The 27,389-nt window shown below is 33.5% G+C and overlaps 2 protein-coding genes across 2 annotated transcripts in view; both read right to left on the bottom strand.

The window, feature by feature from the left end:
- Nucleotides 1-27,389, bottom strand: part of LOC114330269 (potassium channel subfamily T member 2) — a 630,795-nt gene that overhangs the window by 282,348 nt on the left and 321,058 nt on the right. Inside the window, exon 8 of the mRNA XM_050662017.1 lies at nt 6,355-6,671. Coding sequence (XP_050517974.1) covers nt 6,355-6,671 — 317 coding nt within the window. The remainder of the gene's footprint in view (nt 1-6,354; nt 6,672-27,389) is intronic.
- On the bottom strand, nt 12,548-14,919 carry LOC114330268 (uncharacterized). The gene is made up of 2 exons (XM_028279596.2): nt 14,763-14,919; nt 12,548-13,756 (listed from the first exon to the last, which is right to left on the bottom strand). The coding sequence occupies exons 1-2, from the start codon at nt 14,893-14,895 to the stop codon at nt 12,969-12,971; spliced, it is 921 nt and encodes a 306-aa protein (XP_028135397.1). The 5' UTR covers nt 14,896-14,919; the 3' UTR covers nt 12,548-12,968.

Raw genomic sequence — 27,389 nt, 5'->3', positions numbered from 1 at the left:
ATTAATATTGTTATGACCCAAGATAGAATTGTATGGAGAAATGCAATTAGGGAAGCCGACCCCGTATAGGGATAAGGCAAAGAGAATGATGATGATGATCGATAAATTTACACCTCTACTAGTTTCATCTCTTTTTATTTCACACAATACCTTGAGATAATAAATTTCAACTATTTTCACAACGAATTTTCAAAAAACTCCAGGAGATGACGTAGATACCGGGAACCAGCTACCTCTTATAGCATCGTCGATGCAATATTCGTGTTCAGCGATCTTAAAAACCCCGAGATAATAAATTACAACTATTTTCATAACGAATTTTTAAAAAATTCCAGGAGATGATGTAAATACCGGGCACTAGGTAACTCGTATAGCATCATCAATGCAATATTCGTGTTCAGCTATTTCAAAAACCCCGAGATAATAAATCAATAATTCAACTATTATTTTAACGATTTTTTAACAAAATCTCCAGGAGACTATCTAGATGTCGAGCACCGGGTACCACGTATAGCACCGTCGATGCAACATTCGTATTCAGCGACCTAAAAAATTTCGGGATAACAAGTTTCAACGATTTTCATAATGAATTTCCATAAAACTCAAAACCTCAAAAACCTCGGTAAAATAAATTTTGCCTATTTTCATAACGAATTTTGATAAAACTCCAGGAGATGGCATATAGTCTGGGCTGATTATCGGAGAATAGTCCATTTTTGGGAAAAGTTATTTACCAGCAATTTTATTACTGGAATCGAATCTTATTATTGTATGTATTAATAATATAGGTATGCAGAGTCCGCAGATAGTGTGCTACTTTTTTTATAAACAAAATGGCGCCCGAAAATCGTGTTTTTTTCAATTTTTGCTCTATAACTCAAAAGATTTTAACTTTACACCAAAAACACTCAAATAAAAATTCACCGCAATTAAATTCTGCATAGAGACGTGTTTTTTCCGATTTACTTTGACGAAAACTTTTCCCGGAAAAAGCGGGTTTTCCAACAAAATCTTTAATTTTCAACTAAACTTTTAGATAAGTAATTGTTAATCAATAATTAAATAACTTGGTAATGTAAAAGTTCTTCTCGTATAGATTATAATTCCACAAGTCGATGGAAATTAAATGAACAGTTTAGCAACAATTGAATTGTTAATTAAACATTTACGGTCGCTATAATAACGACAATAATTACTATGCATAAGAATAACTATGATTTTTTCATAAAAAGATACTATATCTATCTAATGTACCTTACAGAATTTAAATTGGACTATTTAAGCGGCCTCAAGAATATTTTAAAATTATAAAGAATTTTTTGGCTTATAAACAAATAGAATATCTCGGGAAATATTAAATAAAATTAAATCATGAAAAGGGTATTGAAAAAAAAGCGGCAGGACACTTATTTTAAAAGAAAAAGCGTTTAATTCTGAGATAAAATCGGTCAAAGTTCAACGGCATTTACGGAAAACTAAATTAAGTTGTAAAAACGGCATTCGAAAAACAGCGGCAGGTCGCTTCTTTTAGAAGAAAAAACGTTTAATTATGATGAGAAGTTCCTGAGATACAACCGGTCAAAATTGACCGGAATTTACGGCAAAGATATAAAAAATAGGATCAGAATTTTTAAACCATCACCTTTTTATTTTTGTCCTCTTTCTCCACACCAATATTCATATCCTTAAAATACTCATAACATATATTATTATAATAAAAACTATCGATAATACGTGTGAAAATTGCCAAAAATAGCAAAATTCCAATCAAAAATTAGGTTGGAGAAAATGTAACCCTCAAAGTTCAAAATCGGTATACGTTAAAAAAATGCATTTTCTCGGCTTCCCACGGAGCAATTTCCTTCATTCTTTTTTTGTTCCCAAGTAACTCGAGTAGAGCCATCGAACTAACGCATTATTAGATGTCAAACTTGCTTTTGTTTTGTTATAATAATTTTATTTATTTATTATAACACAAAATTTTAATTTGTTTAAATAAAAATTGTTTAAAGAATTATACAACTTTCAAATGAGAATATTTATGTTTTTAACTTTAAAAGGTACACTTGTAGTAAGTTTATCTACAAAAGAAGCCTACAACTGGAAAAAATATGTAGTTTTCTGTTCTTATAAATATATTAATCTATTATAACAAAACAAAAGCAAGTTTGACATTTATTAATGCGTTAGTTCGATGTCTCTACTCGATTTATTAGGGAATAAAAAAAGAATGAATGAAATTGCTCCATGGGAAGCCGAGAAAATGCATTTTTTTAACGTATATTGATTTTGAACTTTGAGGGTTACATTATCTCCAACCTAATTTTTGATTGGAATTTTGCTATTTTTGGCAATTTTCACACGTATTATCGATAGTTTTTATTATAATAATATGTATATGTTATGAGCATTTTAAAGATATGAAAATTGGTGTGGGAAAAGAAGACAAAAACAAAAAGGTGATAGTTTGAAAACTATGATCCTATTGTTTATATCTTTGCCGTAAATTCCGGTCAACTTTGACCGGTTGTATCTCAGGAATCACTTGACAAAATTAAACGTTTTTTCTTTTAAAAGAAGCGTCCTGCCACTGCTTTTCGAATACCGTTCTCACAATTTAATTTAGTTTAATATTTCCCGAGATATTCTATTTGTTTATAAGCCAAAAAATTGTTTATAATTTTAAAATATTCCTGAGGCCGCCTAAATATTCCAATTCCAATTCTGTAAAGTATATTAGATAGGTATAGTGTCATTTTATAAAAAAATCATGGTTATTCTTATGCACTTTAATTATTGTCGTTATTATAGCGACCGTAAATTTTTAATTAACAATTCAATTGTTGCTATACTGTTCACTCAATTTCCATCAGCTTCTGGAATTAAAATCTATACGAAAAGGCTTTTGCATTACCAAGTTATTTAATTATTGATTAACAATTACTTATCTAAAATTTTAGTAGAAAATTAAAGATTTTGTTGGAAAAACCCGCGTTTTCCGGGGAAAGTTTTCGTCGAAGTGAATCGGTAAAAACACGCCTCTATGCAGAATTTAATTACGGTGAATTTTTGTTTGAGTGTTTTTAGTGTAAAGTTAAAATCTTTTGAGTTATAGAGCATGAATTGAAAAAAACACGATTTTCGGGCGCCATTTTGTTTATGAAAAAGTAGCACACTATCTGCGGTGCATACCTATATTATTAATACATACAATAATAAGATTCGATTCCAGCAATAAAATTGCTGGTAAATAACTTTTCCTTGTATTTTGCTAATTAGCCCAGAGTAATAGATTCCGGGAACCAGGTACCTTGTATAGCACATTCGATGCAATATTCGTGTTCAGCGATCGCAAAATCCCCAGCGTATCAAAATTGAACTTATTGCCATGATTATTTTCTGAGTTGTGAATTTTTATTTTTTGAACACTTTGATATGCACTTTGGAAAATGCATTTTCCGCCTACAATAATGCACTTTTCATTTGGCCCTCAAGCCAAGTGATCAATAATTTTCCTGAAGCTCTCCTGAATCGAATGCAAAAGGTTTCATAACGACGTGTCTCGCTTTTAAAAAGTTATAAATGTAATGATTTATTTCCCCATAAGTAGTGTAATTTATGGCTTGACGCCCCTTCTGCGAAATACATATCTTAGTAGTTCCAGAGAAACAAAATTTTTCTCGTGACACATCTCGTTGATGATATACATAGTTATAAAGAAATGAAGATCAAAAAACGGTACATTTTCGTTTGTTTTTCGTATATTGCTAAAAAGTGAAGCATTCTAATAAACATTCTAATAAAAGTAAAGCATAAACAAATTTGAGAATAATAAGCTCATAAATCATATAAAAAATTTCAATATGGCGTTCGCTGAATATGTTTATCCACATTTGTCGCTTAGAAAATTGCAAAATAAGTCATACATTTTGAGATTTTATAAATGTTCATATTTTATGTAAAAATTAAGTTAGAACCTTCTTATTACACGGAATGCTGAGACTTCTTGTATTTAAATTATATTTTGATTTCAAAGCAATTGGTCAAATAGTTTAAAAGTTATTTTTCTACAAACGTGTTAAAAATCCAACTTTTAGCACTCCATAGGAGCGTTAAAAATGTTACTTTAAAGCACTAGTGCTCTAAAATTTTTAAGGCACTGCAGTTAAAATTGAAATGTCAAATTTTGAAAACAAACGTCAAAATAGTTTTTATATTTCATTTATTAACATTAATATTAATAGTACAACTTGCGCAATTTAAAAAAAGGTTTTTTAGAAGGTTTTTTAAAATTTAATTTAAACTGTATTATTGCCTTTTTAACACGTTTGTAGAAAAAAACTATTAAAATTTTTTAGAATATACAACAATAAAAGTAGATGTTATTCTATAGTTGTTATGATTTACGTATTGACAGTACAGGCAGTTTTAATGCAATGTCAAGAAAAATATAAAAATGGAATGTCAGTCAAATTCAAGTAAAAGTTTTTGTAGATATTGTCCTGTAATTGAGAATAAATAAGTTATAATTGTTGAATTATAAGACGTTTGTAGAAAAAATATTGTATAATATACGTGTTAAAATTACATTTTAATGACACTCATGTGAATGAGTCCTTCACATGCGTGCCTTAAAATTGTATTTTTAACACTTATATCATAAATAACTATTAATTTATTTATCCCAAATTCATTTTTTTTTGCAACACTCTAAGTGAAAAGGACAAAAGTAATTTTAAACAGTGTAAACAGTGTAATTTTTTGCTTACTTATAAACAATTAGAATAACTTCTTAACCGTTAACCGTAGAAAAATTATTATTTCATATTTAGAAAGACTGAATAATTTTTATACACATTCAGAAAGAGAAACAATTGTCCTAGGACAATTAGGGACAAACGTAGCCCCCCTTTTTTTAATTCACATGTTCTTTAGAAATTTAGAATTATTTTTTGTCATTTTTTTTTAAATTAAAGTAATAGTGTAAATCTTCTTGTTTCATAAACTATCCAAAGTATTACTGTAACTTCAGAATTTTCTGAGTTATATTGTTGCAAAAAAATTAATTTTAGATAAACAAATTAAATAGCTTTTAAAGTATATGGCCAATTGCTTTGAAATTTAGGGTATGATGTAAGCACCAGAAGTCTCAGGATTCCGTGTAATAAGAAGGTTTTAAGTTATTTTTTACATAAGTTTTGAATATTTATAAAAACACAAAATTTACTATTTATTCTGCAATTTTCTAAGCAACCAATAAAGATAGACATATCCAGCGAACGCCATATTGAAGTTTTTTATACGATTTATGAGTTTCTTACTCTCAAATTTGTTTAAAATGCTTAACTTTTTGGTAATAGAGGAAAAAAGATAAAATTTACCGTTTTTTGATCTTCATTTGTTTATAATTATGTATATCATGAACATCGGCTGCAGGAAAAATATAGGTTATTAATATAGATGTCCATACTACTCAAAAAATGTTGTTTTGGCCTGGAGGGGGATGTGTCAACAACAGGATATTTTTTTTCCTAATTTCTCTGAACTATAGACCTCACGTAGGAGAGTCCGTAAAAAAGGAATTTTGGTCACTAAGACAATGGCAAATCTTTCGCAATAGGTTAGGCCATTAGGTTACCGAGAGTTGCCCCCTTTACCGCGAAATACACGTTTCAACGTAGCCCTTCGCCATGGCAATCGACGCGCATCACGCGGACATAAAAAATACTAATGAATAGAAAATACTTATCTACACGCTAATTAGCATAATTCAATAAAAGTGGTGAGTGATTTCTTTGTACAGAAGACAATCCATGAACTACCAAATGATTTTTTTCATATTTTTATTTTTGCATACTGTATATACAGTGATGAGAGCGCTAATAACCGGCAAAACAACGCAAAAGATGGAAAACATAATTCATTGCGAAGTAAAAAGAAATGAAACTAGTAGAGGTGGAAATTATCGATATAAACGTATAAATTAACATTACATTACATAACTTCCCAAAGACGTATCGGAGGAGTATGACTACTGTCACTGTTACAGGAGAATGTTATAAAATATTCCTGTCACACAGAAGTCTAAAGGTGGGAAACTATGTACTGTAACGTAAATTTATACGTTTATACCGATAATTTAAAACCTTATTAGTTTCATCTCTTTTTATTTGACAATGTATTATATAGTTTCCCATTTTTTGCGTTATTTTGTCGGATATTAGCGCGTTCAACACTGTATAATCAAATAACCAGCTTTTTTTTACGATTAAAATTATTTTTCCACAATTTTACCTTATCTCAGTGTTAAGAACTTAAAAAAATAGACAATCATGCGCAAGCTACAACACTCACTGACACAGGTGGGGACTTGCAGAATGAGTTGAGGAGGAATGGTACCGTCTTTCGTTGCAGTCGTTGTTGTTATCGGAACCGCCGTGGTCTTTTCCTCCTCCTTCGCCGTCACTATCACGGGATCACCGGTCGTGTTGTTGTTGTTCGGCTGTTGGTTGGCTACACTGAACGAGGAGTTCTCTTCCTTGGTGATGCTCATGTAGTAACAGGTGTCGTCTTTTTTCATGATATGTCGAGGACCGGGATTGAGGAGGATGGTGTCTTCGTAGAATTCGGGAAGTTGCGCTGGTCGGACTCCTACTAAGGCGACGCCATATCTGTAAAAATAGAAATAATAATTACACTTTTATAAAAAATATTTTTTTATAATAAAACGGTTTTATTATTTATAGGAGAGAATATAATAGTTATTTATGAAAAAGTTCGTGAAGTATGCTTTTGCGAACACACGCGATATTTAGAGCACGAGCGACAGCGGAGCGAGTGCTATACATCGCGTAAGTTCGCAAAAAGTACTTCACGCGCAGTTTCATACAATATTTTATCTACTCTACCATAAACAAATAAAAAAACTGCAACTCTTCGTCACTGGAATTCATTTCTATTCTACAATTTTTAGAACTTTGACATTTAAAAATTGTAACTTCTTTCAAACCACAAAACTGTCAAAACTTTTGTCGTAATTTATCGCTCATTATGTCATCACCATGACAACGCCAAAGTTAAGGATATTTGATTACATGAAAGTGTGTTAAAAACAGTGCGAAAAAGTAAGTCCCATTTAAAATACTGTTACAACTTCTTTAAAATACTTTATTTAAACTCCAATACAATATTACAATACGTTAACAACTTGAACAAACTGACAACTTTTTATACTCAAAATCTCAAATACAACTGAACTATAGAATGTCAAACACATAATGTTTATATAGTTTTCTGACGTTCTAGATGTCACCAGACATTTCTGGGTTATTCCATGACATCCAGAATATTCTCGTACGTGACTACTTCTTCTTTCACGTCGAGGGACTCTTTCTATGTAGGAACAATCTACGGAACTGTGATAACACTGCTCCCTCCTTTATAGTTATTCGCCTCGAATAACTGGTCTATCAGGGTCTGGTTGAAGCCAACAGGGTGGATCAGTTCCATGATATGGGGCTAATCTCTCAATGTGAACTACCTTGGGTTTACTTCTCGCTGAAAACTGGATGCGGGAGACCAGATCATTTATTTTCTTTAAGACGGTGTACGGGCCTTCCCAGTTTCGTTGAAGTTTCGGACAAAGTCCTTTCTTGCGTGTGGGATTGTATAGCCATACGGGATCACCTCTTTCGAAAGTTGTCCCTGTAGCTTGCACATCGAACCTGGACTTGGCTTTATCACTTTGAAGCTTCAAATTTTACGAGCAAATTCGTGGACTTTTTCCAGTTTTTCTCTTAAGCTTTCTAGGTACGTCAGGGATGAAGGTTCTTCTTCACAGGTAGGCAATTTTCCGAAAATAAGATCTTAAGGAAGCTTCATTTCTCTTCCGGTGATCATCATTGATGGAGAATAACCGGTTGCTTCATGTTCAGAACTTCTGTAGGCTAACAGGAATAGAGGTATTAGGGTATCCCAATCTTTTTGATTATCAGCAACAAACATTGAGAGGTATTGACAAATAGTTCTATTATGTCTTTCGATCATTCCGTCTGATTGTGGGTGGAGAGGCGTAGTTCGAGTTTTCTTAATACCCAAGATTTTCATTAATTCTTGCCATAATTCGGATTCAAAATTTCGTCCCTGATCAGAATGCAACTCTAAAGGAACTCCATGTCTTGATACGACGTGTGTTATGAATGCTTCTGCTACAGTCGTCGCTTCTTGATTAGGAAGAGGTGCAATTTCAGGCCATTTTGAAAAATAATCCATTGCAACCATTAAGTACTTGTTACCTCTCTCTGTCGTTGGAAGTGGACCGAGAATATCAACTGCAAGTCGTTCAAAAGGCTCTCCGGAAAGATATTGTGCCATTTTACCACGACTTCTTGTTCTAGGGCCTTTTCTACCGTTACATAAGTCGCATTTCTTACACCATTCTTCTACATCTCGGCGACAATTGATCCAATAAAATCTGTCTCGAACCCTGGCCAGTGTTCTTTTTACCCCAAAATGTCCTCCAGACAGGCTGCTATGAAGTTCTTGCAACACACTTTTAATGTGTGATTTTGGCAGTACCACTTGTTGAACTATACGTACTCCATCGGGACTTTCCCACTTCCGATATAATAGACCATTCGAAAGATGCAAAGATTCCCATTGAGCCCAGTACGCCTTTATAATTCGACTATATTTAGATATTTCCTGCCAAAGAGGTCTTACTCCATTTCTAAGCCATTCTCGTATGACTCTTAAGTCATTATCTTTCTTTTGACTCTTCTTAATATTTTCCAGGGAAGTCTGATCATTATCTTCTTCCTGTTCAACCGTGGTCATGCAGAGACTTACTTCTTCAGTTACGCTCTCTTTTTCTTCAAGTCTTTTACAGTACTGGCATTGTCGTTCTAAACAGGGTCGCCTAGAAAGAATATCAGCATTGTTATGGAGACGCCCTTTTCGATGTACTATGTCGAAGTTATACTGTTGGAGTCTCTCTATCCATCGAGCCACTTGTCCTTCTGGCTTTTTAAATTCATTAGCCACTGCAAAGCGCTATGGTCTGTTCTGATTGTAAAATTTCTGTTATAAAGGAAGGTATGAAAGTGTTCTAGGGCTTTTATAATAGCTAGGAGCTCTTTTCTGGTAACGCAATAATTCTTTTCTGCCTTTCCTATGGTTTTACTAAAATATGCAATAATTTTTCTTCACCTTCCTGTTCTTGTGATAAAACAGCGCCAATGCCATGCTGAGATGCGTCACAATCCAACAGAAATTTTCCATCTTCTCGTGGATAGGCTAGGATAGGTGCTGTTGTAAGTAGTTTTTTTAAATCTACGAAGGCATTTTGACAATCCGGTGTCCAGTCAAATTCAATGTTGTTTTCGGTTAGTCGATAAAGAGGCTTAGCGATGCGGCCAAAATCTTTTATGAATTTTCGGTAATATGAACAGAGTCCAAGAAAACTTCTAATTTCTTTTTTATTTCCTGGTTTAGGCCAATCTTTAATAACTGAAATCTTCTCTGGATCAGTTTTAATTCCATCTGCTGAAACGATATGTCCTAGACTAGTAAGCTTCTCTTTGAAATAGTGAACATTTCTTATAATTAAGCTTTAAGTTGGCATTTCGCAGTCTTTCAAATACCTCGCTTAAGTTTTTCAGATGTTCATCAAAGGTTTTGGACATAATCATTATATCATCAAGATATACTAGACATGTTTTCCAAGTAAGTCCTCTTAAAACCATTTCCATCAGGCGTTCAAACGTAGCTGGAGCATTACAAAGACCAAATGGTAGAACCTGAAACCTGTAGAGACCACGGCCAGTTGAAAAAGCTGTTTTGTCTCGATCATCAGGATGTACTTCTACTTGCCAGTAGCCACTTTTTAAATCTAGAGTCGAAAACCATTTAGCACCTGATAAAATGTTTAGTGTATCATCTATTCGTGGCAATGGATAACTGTCCTTTTGTGTAACATGGTTTAATCTTCTGTAGTCTACACAAAAACGAGTAGATCCGTCTTTCTTAGTTACTAAGACTACTGGTGAACACCAGGGACCCGAAGCTTCTTCGATGATATCGGAATTTATCATGTCTTGTATTATGTTTTCAACTTCTTTTTGTCTAGCAAACGGTAATCTGCGTGGGACTTGACGAATTGGTCTTGCATCTCCAGTATCGATTCTATGTTGAACTAGACTAGTACGCCCTGTAGATTTCTCGGATTCAAAAATGTCGTAGTTTTCATTAATAAATTCATTAGCTTTTTCTACTTCTTGAGTTGTTAAGTGATCAACATTTTTGATCCGTTCTTTCGCCAGGTTAGCGTCAACTTGGTAACTTAAAGCTGTATTATTTTTCAAATATTTTTCGCACTTGATTATTTTTTCTATTGGCGTACAGAGTGCTATTTGTTGTTCTTTCTTCAACTTAAAAGGCTTTTTGGACAAATTAGCAACCCTTACTGGAATTATCTCATCTACATTCACGAGGCATCTGGCTATCAAGATTCCGTCATTAACAAGTTCCTCGCTTTCAACAACGCCGAAATGTAAACCTTCAGGTTTTTCACTCAGTCTCGCCAGGACTATACTTTCAGAATTTTGAGGAATTTCTGTATCTTCACTAACTATAACTCTTACTTGAGGTGTAGACTCTTCAAAATTTAGGACTATTTCTTCATTTTCAATAAACAAAATTTTATTTTGAAGATCTATGATAAATTTGTTTTGCATAATGTCCATTCCAAGAATGCATTCATCTTTAATATCGGCTACAAGAAATATGTGTTTTATCAAGGTGTTGCCAATCTTTATGGTCGCCGTTACTTCTCCATGAATTGGAATAGTTTGACCTGAAGCTGTTTCAAGAACTAAGTTTGTTTTACATGGCTGTAGTTTTCTGTTCAGAAGTTCTTTGCAAACAAAAGATCTTGTTGCACCGGTATCAATAAGAAAAGTGCATTTTTGATTGTCAACGTAGCCCTTAAGTAATAAGTTCTGTTCATTTTTGTTTAAAGTATAACTGCGAATTTGGGGACTTTTATTAGATTCAGCCGACGCCCGCCCCTTAGTGTCGACTTTTATTCGTTTCCCTGGCTATTGTTTGAATATCTGTGGTCAGTTGTAGGAGATCGACTTCTTACATACCTATCTCTACTAATATTTCTAGTAGGACTATATGATGGGCTTCTGGATGTCGATCTAGGCGACCTTCTGACATCATCATTGTATTCTTCTTTTCTCGCTTGGGATCCACTTCTACAATTGACCTGCAAATGTCCAATTCTTCCGCAGTTAAAACATCTTCTGTTTTGATTTTGAGCTTTTTGTTGATTTTGTTGAAGATTTTGGAGTATGTTCAACATCTGGGACAAAATAGGTTGTTGATTATCTGTGGTAGGGACTTGTTCATCTTCTCGAAATCTTATTTCTTTTAATCTTGGGCGAGATCTTGAAATACTTTTAGCCGCTTCAAACTCCTGGGCTGAAACTAGTGCTCCATTTAGCGTTTTGTGGTGTTGTAATCGGAGAGCCTGTTGCATTTCGATATCATGTAGTCCATCTATGAATGCCTGTATACCGATTTGTTCAAGAAAATCTTTAGGTGCCTGAGGGTATGCCAAATGTAGTAATCTTTTAATATCAGCTTCAAATTCTTGTAGGCTCTCGTTATGTTTTTGATACCGAACTTTAAGCTGACTTTGAAAAACCTGCTTCAGATGTTGTTGGCCATATCTTGTTTCTAAAGCTTGAACAAGTGAGTCATAACTAGGTGAATCCTGAGGAAGAAATTGAAGGACGGTTGCTGCCTGACCTCGAAGCGACACCACCAAGGAAGCTGCATTTCTCTTTCAGTCCAGCCATTTGCTTTAGCTGCAGCTTCAAATTGGAAACGATACGTTTCCCATGCTGTTTGGCAATCGAAGGTGGGTGGTTTCAAAATTTTGCTATTTCTGATTGTGCCTGATTCAAGAAGATTTAGGGGATGTGAAGATGAAGGGGCTGTTTCAGATTCGACATTCGTTACTGAAACAATACGAGATAAAGAAGCTTGGGTATTAATTTTTCGTTCTAACATAACTATTTATTTGTCTTTCTAAACTAGATTTTAAATTATCTTGTTGTTGCTTTAAATCATTTTGTTGCTGTTCTAGTTTATTATCTAAATAGCTTTGTTTTTCTTCTAATGTGTCTATTCTACTATTAATTTGACTTACCTCTAATGTAAAACTTTCTTGAATTTGTGACAAACTATTTATTATTTCTACCTCTACTTGTCTACGCCTCTCCTCCTCTTCTTGCCTACGTTTCTCTTCATTTTCTTTCTCTGCTTGCCTACGTTTCTCTTCATTTTCTTTCTCTTCTTGCCTACGTTTCTCTTTTAACTCTTCCATTTTTAAAAACCATTCTGGTGGTCCGGATGTATCCATTTCTTTCTCGAATTTAGTAGATCTTGTATTGACCATATACAAATTACTTAATGTCTTCTTATCCCACCGCTGTCGCCAATGTTACAACTTTTTTAAAATACTTTATTTAAACTCCAATACAATATTACAATACGTTAACAACTTGAACAAACTGACAACTTTTTATAATCAAAATCTCAAATACAACTGAACTATAGAATGCCAAACACATAATGTTTATATAGTTTTCTGACGTTCTAGATGTCACCAGACATTTCTGGGTTATTCCATGACATCCAGAATATTCTCGTACGTGACTACTTCTTCTTTCACGTCGAGGGACTCTTTCTATGTAGGACCAATCTACGGAACTGTCATAATAATACATTGTTACTTCACGCACATTTTAAACCCTTAACCCACTGCTATCGATAATGACAGTTTTCACAAACTTAAAACTTATACATAATATGACATAGAGTAGATAAAACAACTTTGTTATACATTGTTAACAAGGTTTTGAAGTGTATAAAAATTCATACAAAATACGTTAAACAAATTATTCGAATATATTAAATCTAGAAGGAGAGAAAATAATTTTTACAAGAAAACTTATACAAAAATAAAGATATTTATATTTTTGTAATTCTGCGAGCAAAATTCTCATACCATTGTGCAGAAGAATGGCTGTTACTAGATCATCTTGTCTTTCATTGTAAACATGTTGTTCATCGTTTGGTGAATGAAGAGGTAAATTGGAGGATAAAGGAGATGAGCTGAAGGAATTACTTGTTCCTGGTCGCATTTCTGCTTGCTGAGATAACTCCTCTTCCATTATTAATTTAGCTATCTGATATTTGATGAGCGTCTGACATTTTGGTGATAATTTTTTAACGCTCGCTGTGTAACCCCGAAATACTAGATCTATTTCGTCATCACTTTCCTCACAATTACTGTGCGGTTTATTTAAAAACGATATAACTTTATCAACTGAAGAGTATTGAATGTCTTGTGAAAGTTTTCTTTTGGTACGTAACTTTTCTATTTTTTTGTCTTGCTGATGGATCATCTCAATCGATAAGTTTTCTTCCGTTAGAGAAGCCTCGTTCTGCGTAGTGACTTCTTCATTAAGTAGTTCCAGTGATTCTGAAAGCCCAGGATCTGAGACATTGGACTCTGTTTGAGCAAACTGCAGGAAGGGTCGGAAAGCTTCCACATGTTGCGCCCAAGGCCAGGATTTGTAGCGGGTAGTAGTCTTCGCCTGCTGGCCAGTTCTAGTCTTTTCAGAACGAAGGTATTTTGCATAGCAGTCTCTCAAATTCTTCCAGAGTTTCTTCAGATCTTCACCTGTAAAAAATTGAAATAGGTGATTAATTAAAAATATCCTTCGGTAGTAAATTTGAAAAAAATTTGATAAACAAAAACGTGATAGAATTAAAAAAATTATTTTGTTTTAGATTTTGAGCTACCGGTGATTCATACAAAACGATTGGGCACAGCTTTCGGTTAGGATTTTCAACCGTTGCAACTATTGTGGATGAAACATCTGAAGCTATATGGAACCGGTTACAACCGATTTATATGCCAGAGCCAACAGAAGAAATATGGGGAAAATCAATCCTAGGCTTCAAAAATGTATGGCAGTTCCCCAATTGTTTAGGAAGCATAGATGGCAAACACGTGACCATCAGATGTCCCCAGAAGAGTGGATCAAATTACTTTTCCTATTTAAAAAAATTCTATAGTTCTCATGGCCACTGTTGACCCAGAATATAAATTTATTTGTATAGATGTAGGTGGTTATGGTAAAAATAGTGGCGGTGGTATTTTTGAGACATCGGCTATGGGCAGAAAATTTGCAAATGAAACCATGAATATACCACCCAACAGACCATTAGCTGAGGAAAATGAAGATATTCCATGTGTATTAATTGGCGATGAAGCTTTTACACTAAGTCCTTACTTAATGAGGCCATTTCCTTATAGACAGGTACGAAATGACAACAGCAAAGAGATATTTAATTATCATCTATGCAGAGCCCGACGCGTAGGGGAAAATGCCTTTGGAATACTGGCACATAAATGGCGTCTATTTTTTAGACCACTAGAAGTTAAAGTTCAAACAGCTACAAAACTTGTGAAGGCAGCATGCGTATTGCACAATTTGCGCGCACAAGAAACACTAACGAGCAATTTTTGCATTTACAAGAAAACTCTAATATTCCTTTACCAGTAGTTGATAATCTGGCGGTTGACGGAAGAAGAGCAGTAAACGAAGCTTTTGAAATACGTGAAAAATTCGTTATTTATTTTAGTATTTTATAATTCCAAACAAATAAAAAACAGTACTTACCTTTTATATTTAATTCATTTCCAATCTGATCCCAAATTTTATTTTTAATACGCACGTTCTTATAATCTGGGTGGGACATGTCGAACAATATATCATGTTTTTTTACAATTTCAATAAGTTTTTCGATATCCATTTTATTTGAAACGTTGCACCACTGCTGAGTTATGAACGCTAACTAATTATATCACCGCGATCGCCGTCAGAACGCTGCACAAATTCCTTTGATCGCCAACAGGTCGCGACAAGTATGTACGGGTCCACTTGATTGTTTGAGACGAGTCGTATCGCGATCGCGATCGTGAACGCCATCGCGTGGAGATCGCGTTGGTATGTTCTCCGCTTAAACACGTGAGTGGCGTTCATTATTATTAATTAAAAATAACAGCTTAGTAATAAAATAATGAAAAAAATTTCTTCAGGACCTTGTAGGGGGTACTAAACTTTGATTTAGTTACTTTCTGACTTTCATAATAATATCTTTTAACCGAGTTATTAAGCCTTGAAAATCGCCATTTTTCGTTTTTTTCAATTTTAAATTGCTTATAACTCGAAAACCATCAACTTTAGAGAAACATTATAAGAAACCTTATTATCCAGAATGGTCCAAAAAATCTACAAAAAAATTGCCCGGGCCAAAAATATTGACTTTTGCAAATTGATTAAAACAAATTGTTAAAAAAAAATTTGGACCACTTTTCACGTAGACGACTTCTTGAACCTTATTCTGGGATGTCTCACGAATGTGATTATGCAAAAAAATCTCATGGGAATATTTTTCCCAACGAACCCGCCGTTTTCGCCTTGTCTATATGGTTTTAAGTTATTTTTAGGGTGTAGCTACAATGATAATATGCAAACAATTATGTTGCCTCGCAGATTTAAAATTCGTTTATCTCAAAAACGAATTTTTTCCTCGTTGAGTTTAGCGAGGTGAATGTAGTATACCTTTTTTAAGTAAAAATATTAAGAGAATAAAAATTTTGATGCAAAAAGTATGTAGAGTGGGGGATAAAAAACCGAACGTTCAGTGACGGTTTAAGGCATCATGGGGCCCTAGGCGGCCATAAGAAGTAGGCCCCTTTATATCGACCATTAAAACAAAGTTACAGCTATTTATGTTGTTTTGGGAAGTAGTTACTCCAAAAATAAATTATGACAATGTAAAAAAGATCGTTTTTCTATTTTTTTTTACATCTTGCAACATTTTCTCATTGATATTCCATAGCTAATATACCAAAGAAAAAAAGGGATATTGTGTCGATATGTGATTTTGCCCTGGGTATGAGTGCCACCCCTTCGGGGGTGAAAAAACATACATTCAAAATAATGGGTATCTGATTAATTCTAAGGAACCTTTGGTCTATCGAGTTTTTTCACTAAATCAATACTTTGTGAGTTATTTACTAGTCAATATGTTCATTTTTCTTTAAAAAAAAACACCTTTTTAGACGGTTTTTCGCAAATAACTCAAAAATTAAATATTTTATCGAAAAAATATTCTTAGAAAAAATATAGCGTATACAAAATTTAAAAAATGGTGTATGCATAGAATATGTACATAGACCCAGTATAAGCAGAACTGGAACTAATGAAAAGTAGATTCTTATTCGACAAATTCCAAATCAAATATTTCAACGTAAATTACCAAAAAATGAACCACTTTTCGGTGAAAAATCATCACAACTTTTTTAAAGTGTTAAAAGTTTTATTTTTGTTTTTTTTTTTAAACAAGTTTCAAGTATCAAAATTAAGCAAGTAAAGCTTAAAATAATGTCGATTCCTTTTTTTTTTGGCACAAAAATCTTGAAAATTTATGAAAATCTTGAAAAAACTTATAAGTATATTATTTATATGATCTGTAAGTTCACCGGTTCACAGTGCTTATATTTCAAAACATTGGGATTTAAAGTAAAACAAATTTTTTGAAATTTTGAAAAAAAAATGTCTTTTTTTTCATAATAACTTCATCAATAACTTCAACAAAATGACAATTAGCGCTTTTTTGCAAAAACAATGACGATTTTGCTGAGTAACAAGACATTTACTTAACACAGACACACACACTACCCACTGCACTAGGTACCTAATTGGAAAAATCCACTGTACTATACCAATGGCCAATATTTGTCGAGGCATTAAGCTAAATAAAAAAAATTGCATACACTCGTGATTAGTGACTTGTTAAAGTTCTTTCTACTACAGCCCTTTTATAAATAAGCACTTTATACCGATAAAACATACAAAGCATATAAACAATACATAAGTAAAGTAGCTTGTGAAGCGGTAAAGATTAATTTCATTTGGGATGCTAATTAGGGGAATATTTTCACCAGTATTTTTTACCCAAAAAAAGGATCAACTTTATTCTGAGCTTATCTTGCTTACTTTTTATGATAGAAAGTTTTTTAAAAAACAAGAATACCTAATGCTTTTTTAAAACATTTAAACAAGCTATGATGGGTTTTCCATGAAAATTGCTTCATTTCTTTTATTTTTTCACGTTGAAATATTCGATTTGGAATTTGACTAATAAGAACCTACTTTTCATTAGCTAGAACTCTGCTTCTGCTGATTCTACAGACTGCACACATACACCATTTTTTAAAAGCCCTACTTTTGCTAAGAATATTTTTTCGATAAAATACTTACTTGTTGAGTTATTTGCGTAAAACCGTCTAAAAACGTGCTATTTTTTGTTGAAAAATGAAGATACTACTTGCAAATAACTCGAAATGTGAAATTAATTTCGACTCAATTCAAGCTTTCTGCTTAACCCAGGTATAACATACCAAAAGGCACCGCCAAGAAAACATTCCACTTTGCGGTTCAGAGAGCCCATATGAAACGAGTCTTTGTACTCTATGCAGAGTATGGCATTAACAAAATAAGAAAATCTACGGTTTCGTTTTGATTAAAATCTGTCTTCCTCCATCCGTCTTTAGGGGGATGGAGGAAGACAGATTTTAATCAAAACGAAACCGTAGATTTTCTTATTTTGTTAATGCCATACTCTGCATAGAGTACAAAGACTCGTTTCATATGGGCTCTCTGAACCGCAAAGTGGAATGTTTTCTTGGCGGTGCCTTTTGGTATGTTATACCTGGGTTAAGCAGAAAGCTTGAATTGAGTCGAAATTAATTTCGCTTATTCCCCGTTAGAGGGCGTTCTATCCATACTGCGATATAAATTATTTTAATTTATATCGACAATCTACGGTCGGAATGGTAAAAATCTGTCTTCCTTAGAGCCTCCTTTAGGGGGATGGAGGAAGACAGATTTTAATCAAAACGAAACCGTAGATTTTCTTATTTTATTAACTCGAAATGTATTGACTTGATGAAAAAACTCTATTGAACAAAAGTTGCTTAGCATTAGTCAGTTTATCCACTTCCGGACGTATTTTGACGGTATATTTTTTCACCTCCGAGAAGGGGTGGACTCAACCGTAGAGCAAAAACACACATTGACACAATATCACTTTTTTATTTGACATGTTAGGTATGCTTATACCAAATTTCATGTCAATCCAAGCTCTTGTTTCAAATCCAAAGGTTCTTTAAAATTCGGAGGTTTTGCAATATATTACCGTGAGTGAATGGACTATAAGGTCCATCGGTGGGTACAAATGAAAAAAAAAAAACAACGTACCATACCAAAATAATTACCAGCTTTTATCAATTTTGCTTGCAAAATTGAAGGAATGATTACAACATGGAATATAAAAATGACTTTGAAGACAACTGCGTAATTTGTCTTGAAGTTGGTTGCATTTTTCTGATATTTGACAAAAGACAAAGAAAAAAACTGAGTTTGATTGGAAATCATAAATTAACCATTTTATTTTTTTTTGTCTCAGTTAGCCCTATTTGATTTTTTCAACATATTATTTTTTTTTAAATAACTGTTTAAATAATTAAATATTAATTAATACATTTGTGTGGGATGCGGGCCCCATCAAGTGCCCGAGTCCTAGGCGACCGCCTAGTCCGCCTTATGGTTAATCCGGCACTGCGAACGTATTAAATGAGCACTGAAAGACGTATGTGGCGCTCTCTGGGTAATACATCATTTTCCCGCTTACCAAATTTCGTGTTGTTGTCTCATGCCTGTCAGAAAATATTTAAAAATAAATAAAATAAAAGTTTAAATTTGACACCCTGTATTTCGGTTATTATCAACTTTTGTACTAAGGTAAGTTAGCTTAAATCGACCTATTTTAACCTCAGGCATCTAATGTTAAGCTATGGCCCATTCTTTACCAAACACCCTGTATAGCCAACAGTATAAGATTTGTTGAAATTTAAACAACAGTAACGAACATCACCCTACTGTAATCAAACAATTAATTAAAGTAGACGTAACCGCTAATGTTTCCATGACTGTTTAATTTTAAAGGGTTTTTACCCAAATGTTTTCAATTTTGGTGGCTTAGCATATTAGCATCCTGTGAGTGTAACATATTAGTCCAGGGCGCATCTGTTTTGAGATGGATGTTGAGAGGTGACTTAAATTTTTTTGCAGAAATTGCTTGAAAATTGATCAAATAATAATATTTGAGTTATCCTCCCTCTCAAAAAGGTCTGGAACATTGTTTAAATAATCAAAATTTCAAAAAATGAAGGACAAATTCGATTTTTTTCTTCGTTTTTTGATTATAACTATAAAAGTATTCATTTCCGAGAAAAGTTGTACTGACATAAAAGTTGCGTAATTAAATTTCCTACAATAACGAATTGTTTAAAAATTTAAAAAATAGTCACCCGAGTTGCAAAATAACAATAATTTCGAAAAAACCATACAAAAACAAGTATTCACATTTTACGTTTTTCAACAATTTATGCTACACTAAGGACCTTCATATTTTACTCAGAAAAACTTTATGATACAGTAAAATAATACTGTAAATTTCATTAAGATCGGTTTAATAGATTTTGGAAAATAAATTTTTCAATCCAACTTTCGCAAAAAAATTCATTTTTTCAAAATGTTACAGGACTGAAAATATAGCAGATAGCAAGTTGAATTTTTTTTTGCTTATAGAAGTGTACTGTACCTTTCATTTGCAATTTGCAAAATTAAAATCAATTAATTACCACGGCGTCAGGAAATTTTTTAAATAAACATTAATTTTTGGTGCTACGCGCAGGACAGCGGTGTTCGATTCACACAAGTTGATTTCCACCAAAATTTCTTCCAATATTTATCTAATATATTATTTTCTTACTCTATATTTTGTTGTATTTTAATATTTCAACTCCACAAAAATGAAACTAATTTTATTATTGTTTGTGAAGTATTGTTTAAACAATTGCATATGTTTAAAAATAATAAACTTTTATTCTATAAGTTAAAATATATGAACAAAGAAAGTTTTTGCTAATAAAAGTGTTATTTCAAAGGAGAGAGTATGTGTCTTTATTTTGCAATAAACAAATTCATTCATTTATATCAAAATGTAATAAAAATTAAAATGTATCAATCATTATCAAAGGTCATTGGAATGCTCAATCAGAGCAAACTATCCGCTGTCCTGCGCGTAGCACCAATAATTAATGTTTATTTAAAAAAATTCCTGACGCCGTGGTGTTAATCGATTTTAATTTTGCAAAATTGCAAATGAAAGGTACAGTACACTTCTATACGCAAAAAAATTTTAACTTGATATCTGCTTTATTTTCAGTCCTGTAACATTTTGAAAAAATAATTTTTTTTTACGAAAGCTGGATTGCAAAATTTATCTTGCAAAATCGGTTGAACCGATCTTAATTAAATTTGCAGTATTGTTTTTCTGTATCATAAAGTTTTTCTGGGTGAAATATGAAGGTACTAAGTGTAGCATAAATGGTTGAAAGACGTAAAATGCGAATACTTGTTTTTGTATGGTTTTTTTCGTAATTATTGCTATTTTGCAGCAAGGGTGACGATTTTTTAAAGTTTTAACCAATTTTATATTGTAGGAACTTTAATTACGCAACTTTTATGTTAGTACAACTTTTCTCGAAAATGAACACCTTTAAAGTTATAATCAAAAAACGAAGAAAAAAATCGAATTTTTCCTTAATTTTTTGACATTTTGATTATTTAAACAATGTTCCGGACCTTTTTGAGAGGAAGGATAACTCAAATATTATTATTTGATTTATTTTCAAGTAATTTCTGCAAAAAAATTTGAGTCACCCCTCAACGTCCAAATGTACTAATATTTTTACAGATGCGCCCTGGTCTATATATCTTTTTTCCGCCTTAGTCTACACTTTAATTTTTGCTTTAACTTATTGAGTTATACTTATTTTAGGTTCAACACTGATGGTGATTTGTAATCAGATCGAAAACTAGTTTTGCTTTTGTGATGTAGCCCTTTTTAAGGTATTTTAATACATATACCTATAACAAAGGAAGTAGGAAATATACTGAGAGCTGGAGAATTCTTAGATACTTACGCAAAAAAACCGGAAAAGAACTTAAAACTGCAATATCACCGAATAAGTGGAAGGAGTATCTCAGCGACCTACTAACAGAAAAAAGAAAGGAATTCGAAACATCAGAACCGTCCCAGAACACAGTATGTGTAACAGGATCTCCAATAAGGCTATCCACCAATGAAATAAAGAAAGTATGTACCCAACTAAAAAACGGTAAAGCACCAGGACCTGGAGGGATTGCAGCCGAGTTGATAAAAAACGGAACTCCAAGACTTTACGAGCACATAACGAAACTTACCACAAAGATGCATCGAAAACATCAACAACAAAAAGTCCAACAAAAATGGAAATTTTCGTATATGTCAGCACTATACAAAAAAGGAGATCGAAAACCATGTGATAACTACAGGGGTATTTCCGTTACACCAACAATCAGCAAAATATATGGACGGATCTTAAAAAACCGAATAGAAGACTAATACAAGGAAATGGATTCAGAATAACAAGCAGGATTTATAGCCGGAAGATCTACAATTGATCACCTTTTTGCAATCAGACAAGTCATGCAAAAGAAAACAGCGGTTAAACAAGAGATTCATTTCGTATATATTGATCTGAAAAAGGTATACGACAGTGTACCTTTGGTAAAGTTATGGGAGGCAATGGAGAATACAAATATAAACATAAAAATTATAAAAATAATTAAAAAATATTATAACAACACGACGACGAGAATTACAACAAGGAAACAAACTCACCGAAGGATTTCTGACAAATAAAGGGCCCAAAGAAGAATGCTGCCTCTCTCCAACACTTTTTAAAAAATATTTGGAACAAGCTCTTAAAAATTGGAAACGGAAATGCAAGAACATGGGACTCCCACTAAATGACCATACACTATATACTTTTTTTCGCAGATGACCAAATAATACAAGAATACGATAATATCCGTTACATGACAAGAAAGCTAATAGAGGAATACCGGAAATGGGGACTAGAGATCCACGTAGGAAAAACCAAATATATGAATATCGGTGGAACGCAGCAGGTCCTGATACTGGAAAAAGGAGAAACAATCAGTAAATGTAACGAATATAAATACCTGGGTATGAAAATCACGAATGACGGAACACTGGACGGAGCCATTAAAGAACGAAATACTCAGGGTAGGAAAGCAATTACGCTCCTAAACTCAGTATTTTGGGACAAGCAGATAAACAACCAAAACACGAAAAAGATCTATAACGCCGTAGTGAAAAGAATTATAACATAGGTACATCTACGAAGTATGGCCTATGAAGAAAAAATTAAAACGAATGTTAGAGGTCAACGGAATGGATTTCTGAAGAAGAGCTGCAGGAAGATCAAAAAGAGAACATGTCACCAATGAATGGATACGAGAAATAATGAAGGTCACACATACAATAAATGACGAAATCAACGAAATACAAATACGATGGTTTGGTCACGTATAAAAAATGCACGAAGAAAGAATCCCAAAACAATACAAAACTGGAAACCGCAAGGTAGAAGAAGAAGAGATAGACCGAGAAAAAGTTGGCAGGCAGGAATAAACAAAGCCATGGATGAAAGAGGTCTGCAAGTAGATCAATGTGCGGACAGAGAGGAATGGCGAACGGGTATCGGAAACGGAGAATGTTGTAAACCGATAATATACATAATAAAGGATTTTTTGTGATATACGGTCTTCCTTGGTATTCCTTGTGGATTTATAAACTTAATACGTTTGCAAAAAAAAAATAATCTTATTTTGTTCAAAATACGTCAACATTTAATTTTAAGTCTTATGTTCAGGAGAAGTTCGGTCCTGGCAGGTATACTATTTAGTGCGTATTTGTCAGCTCCAAACAAGATAGTTATTTAGATAGTAGCTAATGAGTAATAAAATTTTATTTTTGCGTATATAAGTGTATAAGAGTGCGTTCAACATTTGTACGTAAGTACTCTTTAAAATTATATAAAGCCAAGTCATTTTACTGGAATTTATTATTTATCAGAAGTCGGTTTGATACAAAAAAACCCTAAACACGTTTATTCGTTATCTATAACGACATGATAAAATCACCTGTTGTAAGACAGGTCCGTATTTCAGGATTTACTTAGGTTTAAATAATAAAGAAAATATGTAAAATCCGACTGCCGGGACTTCTGACTACAGGAGCGCCCAAATGGAAAACACTACTAAAACTTATTCTACTGATTTGATTGAACAACAATTCCCAACGAAAGAACAAGCCATTGTATTCCCATCCATTGAAAACCTTAAACTTCAAGATTACCTGATTTCACTAGGAAAGTTGATCGAGCCCAAAAATATTCTATTTTCCTCAAGGCTTTCTAACAACAGAGTGTGTATGTACCTTGCAAACAAAAATGTTGTTGAAAATTTCATGAACAATTATGGAGGGTCTATAGAAATTAATAACCAAAAAGTCCAAGCACGCAAACTAATCACTCCAGCAGCAAGACTAATTCTGTCAAACGGTTGTCCCACCATTCCGCATGCTGTACTAATTCAAGAAATTAAAAAATTGGGCCTTCAACCCATGTCTCCCATGTCATTTCTCAAGATAAGCGCCGATTTGCCGGAATTCAATCACATTTACAGTTTTAGACGACAAATTTTTATCACACCACCGCTTGCCCCAATACCTGAATCCATATTAATGAATTATGATAACACTAACTATAGGATTTATTTTGCACAAGATTCCTTGATCTGCTTTTCATGTAAAAGGCCAGGCCATACCGCAGCAAATTGCAAAACAATCCAAGAATCAGTTTCTGAAAATTATAACCAAAACCTCCACTCCCAATCGTCTTCGCAACCCACACCTTCCCAAATGCTTTCAACCAACCCCTCAAAAACTCCAACCTCACAACCAATTATCAATATAGATGCAACCCAGTCTACACAAAATAGCTCAAAACGCAGTTTATATGACATTGTTACACCTCCTCTAGCGCAAGATGCTAATTCAGAAAACCCAAGTCTTGAACCGTTTGTTAAACTTAATGATGCTCCAGCTAAAAAACCGAAGAAAAGTAAGGAAAAGACTCCAACTCACGTACTCATGAAACCGACCAAGGCATTCATCTCAGAGCATAACCCTTCATTTGTTCTTGATTTTAATCAAATATCCGACCTATTTGAAAATGTTTATGGTGCACAGGACCCAGTCAGCATCATAAAAAACTACACTAGCGAATTAGGAGATTTAGTGAAAATGCTAACAGCAATATACCCGTATTTCAAAAAAAGATCCATTAAAGTTAGATGTACAAAAATAAGAAAGAAACTAATGCAGCATTTACAGATGACTTACTCGGATACTGAGGTATCAGAGACTGAAAGTGAGTTTTCTCAAGAATAGAGTCATGAACTTCTGTAACAATCGCAAATTTCAGTTTTATTTATTATAAATGGGCTTCTTATCAATTTTGCAGTGGAACATTAACGGTTTCTATAATAACCTTCCGATGCTCCAAATAATTCTGTCCAGACACAATCCAGATGTAATTTGTCTTCAGGGAACTAATTTCAAAATGAAAACATACAAGCTTTGAAACAATTTAAAAATTACTGCAAAAATAGAATTAACCAAGAAAAAGCCAGTGGTGGAATAGCTATCTTTGTAAAAAAGTCAATTGAAACTACAGTAGTTCCTCTCCAAAATGATCTAGAGGCAATTTATATTAAAGTTAACTCAAGTCCAAATATCTACGTTTGTAACTTATATTTACCTTCATCAACGCCGGTAGACTCCGAAGTATTAACTAAACTCTTACAACAAATTCCCCAACCCAGACTTATTTTGAGCGATTTTAACGCTCACAACTTTTCATGGGGGCTCTTCTACTGTAAATACCAGAGGAAGATTGGTGGAAGAGATATTTGAACAGTCCAACCTTTCAGTCTTAAACGACGGCAGGCCCACTAGATTTAATATACAGAACGGTGAATCTTCATGTATAGACCTTACGATATGCGAGCCAGGTCTGACCCCACAGCTCACCTGGGATAGGCTGGATTTCCTGTATAACAGTGATCACTACCCAATTTTTATTCATAACAACAAAAACCAATGTGGACAGACATTTACCCCAAAATGGAATTTAAAAAAACCTAACTGGAATCTTTTTTCAGATTTAGTCGAATGCAGTATGACCACATTTAAAAGCACCTCAAATATAGACGAGAGCCTTAAGAACATTGTTACCATTATCACAGAAGCAGCAGAAAGAGCAATAGGAAAAACTTCATACATAAAACAACGCACCCCGTCCCATGGTGGAATCATGAATGCAAAATAGCAGTTGAATCTAGCAAAAGAGCTTTTAACAAATACAAGCGCTACAAGACTGTCCAGAATAAAATTGAATATACAAAACAACGTGCTATAGCCAAGAAGACAACTAGAAATGCCAAACGCCAGTCATGGACTCAATATGTATCAACGTTAAATGCAAGCACTCCCATGACTGAAGTATGGAACAAAGTCAGAAGAATATCTGGATTAAACAGCAATCAGAATATCAAAAGCCTCGAGAGAAACGGAAAGGCAGTTACTAGTAATACTGAGATTGCTAAAATCCTTGCTAACACATACAAAAACCGATCCAGTAATATTAATTATAAAAAATCTTTCATTAATTACAAACAACAGGAAGAAAATAAGAAAATCAGCATTATAGCTAACACAGATGAACCGTTAAATTTACCCATTTCTCAATTAGAGTATACGGAAGGATTATCAAATATCAAAGAAACTAGCGCTGGCCCAGACGATATTCCTAGTATTTTTATTAAACACCTCCCAGCGAGCGCTCACAAACAACTTCTAGACATGTTTAATATTATTTGGCTTCAACACAAATTTCCTGAAAAATGGCATGAATCCATAGTAATACCTATACATAAACCTAATAGTATTAAAACAAGTCCCGAGTCATACAGACCGATATCTTTAACATGCGCCATGTGTAAGTTACTAGAAAAGATTACTAACAATAGACTAAGATGGCACTTGGAGAGACAAGATTTGATTATTCCAGAACAAAGTGGTTCTAGAGAGCAAAGGTCAACTATAGATAATATCATAGACTTGGAGAGCGACATTTCTGAAGCATTCGCACTAAGGAGTAAATGTCTAGCGCAGAGGTTCTCAATCTGTGGTACATGTACCACTGGTGGTACATATCATTTATTGGCGGTGGTACACAAAACACAGAAAAAATTAAAATAGTAGTACTTAGTAAGTATTGATAATACAATTTAAAAGTATAGGTGGTACCAAAAATAATAAAAATAACTGTAGGTGGTACATCACTCAAAAAGTTTGAGAACCGCTGGTCTAGCGGTTTTCTTTGACATATCAAGAGCTTTCGATACAGCCTGGCATGACTATATAATCAAAAAATTACATAGTTGGAACATTCAAGGTCACAGCCTATTCTTTATTAAAAATTTCCTTCAAAATAGAACTTTCAGAGTTAGGACAAATAACACAACATCAGATATAATGTATCCAGAAAATGGTATCCCTCAAGGCTCGGTTATAAGTCCTACCCTCTTCATAGTGGTAATCAATGATATTCTCAAAAACCTAAAATCGCCTGTAAAGGCACGAGTCTACGCGGATGATGTTGTAGTTTTTTGCAAAGGTAAAAATATATAAAATATATTTCGTCATATACAGAACTTTATACAAGACTTAGAAATCTGGTCACAAAAAACAGGTTTCGGTTTTTCCGCTGAAAAAACTCGTTTCATCCTGTTTTCAAAGAAAAACGTCACAAACATTCCCAACCTAAGACTATGTGATGAAAACCTAAAACGTGCAACGTCAATTAAGTTCTTGGGCATGACATTCGAAGAAACCCTAAGCTGGAAACTTCATATAACAAATCTGATGTTATCTTGCCACAAGCGACTAAATCTTCTAAAAACTTTGGCCAATAAAGAATGGGGTGCGGACCGCCAAACGCTTTTAATGTTATACAGAACAATAATCAGATCAAAATTAGATTATGGGTCTACTGTGTATTCTACAGCGGCTAAGACGCTGCTAAAAAACTTGACAGTCTTCACAATCTCGCTTTACGTATAATATCTGGAGCTTTTCGCACAACACCAATCGAAAGTCTGTATTGTGAAGTTGGAGAACCCTCCTTAGAAGACAGA

Source organism: Diabrotica virgifera, chromosome 9, assembly GCF_917563875.1.
Source record: "Diabrotica virgifera virgifera chromosome 9, PGI_DIABVI_V3a".
Lineage (NCBI taxonomy): Eukaryota > Metazoa > Arthropoda > Insecta > Coleoptera > Chrysomelidae > Diabrotica > Diabrotica virgifera.
Note: the sequence above shows the minus strand (reverse complement) of the source record. Positions and strands in the feature narration are given on the sequence as shown.

What these genes read in the sequence shown, in the direction of transcription:
- LOC114330268 (XM_028279596.2), bottom strand. Translation starts at nt 14,895, where the DNA reads ATGGATATCGAAAAACTTATTGAAATTGTAAAAAAACATGATATATTG. An exon ending in AAATGAATTAAATATAAAAG is followed by an intron (nt 13,757 to 14,762) that starts GTAAGTACTGTT and finishes AATTTTTTACAG; the next exon opens with GTGAAGATCTGAAGAAACTC.